The following is a 5,038-nucleotide window of genomic DNA, read 5'->3' as shown; positions in this document are numbered from 1 at the left end:
TGTAGTTGTATACTTGTATCTACTATAATACGTACCTATATCTTAACCATGCCAATAGTATTTCACTTTACTAAACTTGTTTGATGTTGGGCACTTATTACTTACCTACTGTCTTAGTACTTACACTATGAATGCAGTATAAGGTAGCCATCGGTTGGTATATTAAATATATTTTTCTTATTCAGTTAAGGTTATTAGGTACCTACCTACCCACTATACCCACCATGGTCCATGGCCATTGACCACCCACCCAATTATAAGGTGTATCGACCGATACACCTTAAGTATAGGATATCCGCCACTGGGTCACTGTAATGGATGGTGTTAAATTTGAATTCAATGATATTATATTATTATAATATATGGTATATTATAAAATTAATCTATTTTGAAATTATCTAGTATTCTAGTAGGTACGCCTATTGTTGCCTCTGGGTTGCATAAACAATTTATTAAATTTAATGGTTCACTAAAAATTTAATGGACCAATCGTGGGCCACTAAATCTTGTTTAAGGGACCATTATTAGCTCACTATTGATTCATTAAATGTTTTGTGCAACCCAGCACTATCCGTGATCCATTTAACCATTTAGGTAACGTAACACGTAAGATACTCATTATTTCAAAAACTATTAACGTTTTTGAAAATATTTGTTTTACATAATTTTAAGTTGATAAAAACAAAATTTTTCTAATAAATTATATTTTTAATTTTTTTATGATAACATGCATTTTCAATTCCTTATTCCAAAGTAAAATATTTTTATTTTTAGTTATTTTTAAAATTTTGAATTTAAGCAGTTACTCAAATTATTATAGAAAGTGCAATTTATATTTGCCATCTTATAAAACTTGGTTTAACACATTTTTCAAATAATATATTTTCTTTAAATAATAAAAAAAAAATTGTAATTGTTATGCAAATAAAAATAATTCGCATATTATAGTAATGTCAATGACCAGCTATCGACCCATACATTGTATACCAAATTTGCACATACAAAGAAAATATTAACTTAACATTACGAGACATTCGTACAAAATGTGTAAATAAAACTAAGTGAAACTAACAAATAACAATAATATCTAATAATATTGTAATATTTATATTTTATAAGTGTGAATTGATTACAATGTTTACACACCGCAGAAAACAGAATATACAAAACTAAAACTATCTATTAAAGGTAACCGCCGACCGTATTATATTATTATTTTGGAAATATCTAATAAGAATTAATTTTTATCATATAATAATAATATTACGGTTGTCGAGTGTTAACGGTTCACTGACACAGTTTTTTTTTTAAAGTACTTATTGATCAATTGTATTTATTAATAATATTGTACATTTTATAGATATATTATTGTACACGACACCAGAGGCGGTTTGACAATATTGAGTTGCTGCACAGAAATCTACAACTACTGCAATATTTTAAATATTTTGCGCTACACCATATTATGATACATATTTTCTACAAAATTTTATTTACCATCATTTAAAACTTGGTTTAAAATAATGTATTTTCTTTAAAGAATAAAAAAAAAATTTAATTGGTACACAAATATAAATAAATCAAATATAGTAATGTCAATGGCCAGCTATTGACCCATACATTGTAAACCAAATTTGCACATACAAAGAAAATATTAACTTAATATGGCTACAATAAAACAGAACGATTAATATTATTGAGTATTTAAATATAAAAGCAAAAAAAAAAATAACTCATCAGATGGATGACTGCCAAATTCATGCCTCGAGTTGTGTTGTTATTTCGTCAAGATTCATTCTTATTGTGAACAGCGGTTTTATAAGTTATTATCATCATCAAAATTATTGTTTTGAATATTCAATATTTTATTGAACCGATCAAATGTGTTTTCAATCATCTTTTTTTCTTCTTCATCCCACTTATTGTTTATTAACTCTTTTACATTTGCAAATAAAACATTCAGAAAATCATTTCGTTCTAAAAATCTGCCTACATTGAACAATGAACAAACATACTGAAATCATAAATAATAATAATTATATATTTATGTCAGTCAAGTGTTTTTACTTATAAGATAAAAAACTAACTTACACCTAATAGTTTATAATTTTAAATATTAATACATCAAATAATATATAAACTGAAAATAATATTATAAAAATATAACCATAATTTGATAAGAATATTAAAAGTACGGTTTAAGATTTATGAGTATCTAACTACTTGGTAATAACGGAACATAAGGGTGAGCAGACTTTGGTAGTGGTCGATAAAATGTGCTCCCCAAAAATATAAATAATCCTAAATAAATACCCATAATATGCTTTAAAATATTTATCATACCTATATACATTTTGTTCATTTTGTTAGTTTTTCTTTCTAAATTGTTATTTGATAACTATTAATTGTATGCCCTTTAAAAAAATTGTTTGCCCTAGGCCACCAGTGTATGCAAGCGCATATCCCATGCGCACGCCTATGTGTCCCAAATTCCCAATATAATTAAAATTTACATTTTTATAACCTGACTAACGTAATAATTAACTTGAAAAATATGGAAGTAAGAAGCTCCTTTATATATTTTGAGCATTTTTTGGAGGTTTGATACGTACAAAGTATTTTTTATATATGATTTAGTTACTTACCATTAATTGACATTTTTTAAAAGTATCTTCGATATCTTGATCAGTGTATAATTTAAGGTAGCGCATCATTTCTTTTGGATTATTTTCACAGAAATTGTAATACATTAATATATGAATTAAAATAGTAACCCTTCTTTTGGGGTTTTGAAAATCATTATACATCTCATTTAATGTCTGAACATACGGAAATTCGTGGACAGATTGTAACAGACATTCTACTTTTATTAACTGCAATGAGCTATTGAAATTACCATAAGCCTGTCCACGAGAGAAATACGTTTTAGCTTTTTTATAATCCTGAAACAAAACAAAAATAAATCTTTTTTCACCCAACAATCCATTGTTAAATATCATACTTTTTCACGTTTTAGATAATATCTGCCTATAGTTAAATGCACACAGCCATTTTTAATATTTGACAGTTTTGAAATTATATGGTCTATAAAGTTTTTTGACAGTAAATTTTTCGGATAGTGTAGGCAATACAGTAATATAGAATTTAGTTTATTTGGATCGTCCTTTGCCAATGCCATCGATTTTCTATCAAAAAATTTATGAAATTGTTAAATCAACAAAAAAATTAATAAGATCATAAAACCTAAAGGGATGGTTGGAAAAACAATAAACATAAAAATCGATTTTATATGATTGTTATAATGGTTAAAAATGTATTAATCCCAAAATGACAAGTTAGTGACTAACTCAAAAAATTATAATTTTGTACCTATATGGGATAGACCATAAAAATTTGAGTTACTAATTTTCATTTATCAATACCTTTTGGTTGACATAGATTAACTACTTACTTAGCTATTTTATACGAATAATCAAAAAAATATTTTGACTGTCCATAGTTTTTGTTTACATTATTGATATAACCTGCTTCCTTAAAAAGTTGATAGGCATGAATTAAAAATTTAGGCTTTGTTTGTGTTTTGTATAAATATAAAGCAGCATTAATTTCTTCGTCCCCGGGTATTGTGTATGGTGCATTATCATGTCTTACTACCTTTTTGGCTTTTAACCAAATAAGTAGCCATTCAGGTAAATAATGAAGGGCAAGGGCTCGTTCAGTCAATTCTAAAGCAATATTATTTCCTTTTGGAGGATATTCCATAAAAATTCTGGCTTTTACCGCACAAATAGCAGCTTTCTCAGTATCATTAAAATTTTTAGCTGGCTTCACATCATTCAGTAACTAAAAAAAAAAAAAACATTAGTAATATATATTATCAGGGCCAGCTTAAGGTATAGGCGACGAGCTAGGCACCGACACTTTAGTAAGGAGGCGGCATTTTCAAAACCGTGATAATTATAATATTATTATTTTAGGAGCGGAAAAATTTGATTTTGCTCAGTGCCCTATTTTTGCGTGAGCCGACCCTGGATCTCATCTTATACTAAGAGGCCATATTGATATAATATGTAAAATATATTTTTAACGCATTGTTTAGCTAACCAAAAATGTTTATAATTAATCTATAATCAAAAATCTGAAACATGTTTAACCACTTAAGCACAAATATTAATATACAGATAATATGTACTTATTAGGTAGGTAATTAAATATTTTATAAAAAATAAAAAAATATTGATAAAATATTTTTTGCTTGGACATAAAAATGTAAGACAAAATGCCTAAAAAGTGATAATAATTAACAACCATTTAAAAACGTAATATTTATATTACCTTTGATTATAAATACCAGTATGTATAATCAATGAAAAAAAGGTGGGTAAGTGGATTTCGCTCTGCTGTACAGTAGGTTACAAGTGGGTCACGGTATAATGGATGGTATTAAATTTGAATTCAATGATATAATATCATTGTATAAGAAAAACGATTCTGAGCGGAGGCGGTATGTCAGTCTAAAAATAAGACATAATATTATATTATAGTCTATAGTATTTTAAAAAAAATTGACCTATAGTAGGTACCTATAATAAATTCCCAATTAATCATATCATAATATCTATTAGGTACTTATAACGCGTTATACATCAACAAAAAACCGTGGTACTATCATAGATATATAATAGTATACTTTAGAAGTTTCAAGTACCCACGAATAATATTATACAATCACAACAAAATAACTAAAATAGTTATCCTAGGTTTTTAATATGTAATTTCGTACAAATTTGTACTTAAAATGATTATAAAAAAAAACTGTGTAAATGTATTTTTTAGATTTTTTGGTAACAGAATTAATTACTTACGTGGAATCTTGTTTTAAATTTTCAATTCTTAGATACAAAAAATTTTTAACTACAAAATAATTATTGAATCTTAAATTTGATAAATTTTGTCAAAATTTGATCTTTAAATGCTTATAAAAAAAAAATGGTGCCTATGTATTTTTAATATTTTTCTAACTGATATTGTAACAATA

General features: G+C 26.3%; 1 protein-coding gene across 2 annotated transcripts in view; it reads right to left on the bottom strand.

Annotated features, from left to right (window-relative positions):
* Positions 1-1,309: 1,309 nt before the first annotated feature.
* The window catches only part of LOC107883282, a 12,453-nt gene continuing 8,724 nt past the window's right edge, over positions 1,310-5,038 (bottom strand). Inside the window, exons 4-6 of one of the 2 annotated variants that reach the window (XM_029488842.1) lie at positions 3,002-3,843; positions 2,646-2,942; positions 1,310-2,014 (exon numbers count right to left, since the gene is read on the bottom strand). In XM_029488842.1, coding sequence (XP_029344702.1) covers positions 3,448-3,843 — 396 coding nt within the window. In that variant the 3' untranslated portion in view covers positions 1,310-2,014; positions 2,646-2,942; positions 3,002-3,447. Of the gene's footprint in view, positions 2,015-2,645; positions 3,844-5,038 lie in introns of both variants that reach the window. The other variant, XM_029488841.1, reaches the window with a different exon arrangement.

Source organism: Acyrthosiphon pisum, chromosome A1 (assembly GCF_005508785.2).
Source record: "Acyrthosiphon pisum isolate AL4f chromosome A1, pea_aphid_22Mar2018_4r6ur, whole genome shotgun sequence".
NCBI lineage: Eukaryota > Metazoa > Arthropoda > Insecta > Hemiptera > Aphididae > Acyrthosiphon > Acyrthosiphon pisum.
The sequence above is the reverse complement of the archived record's forward strand: the minus strand, read 5'-3'. Positions and strand labels throughout refer to the sequence as shown.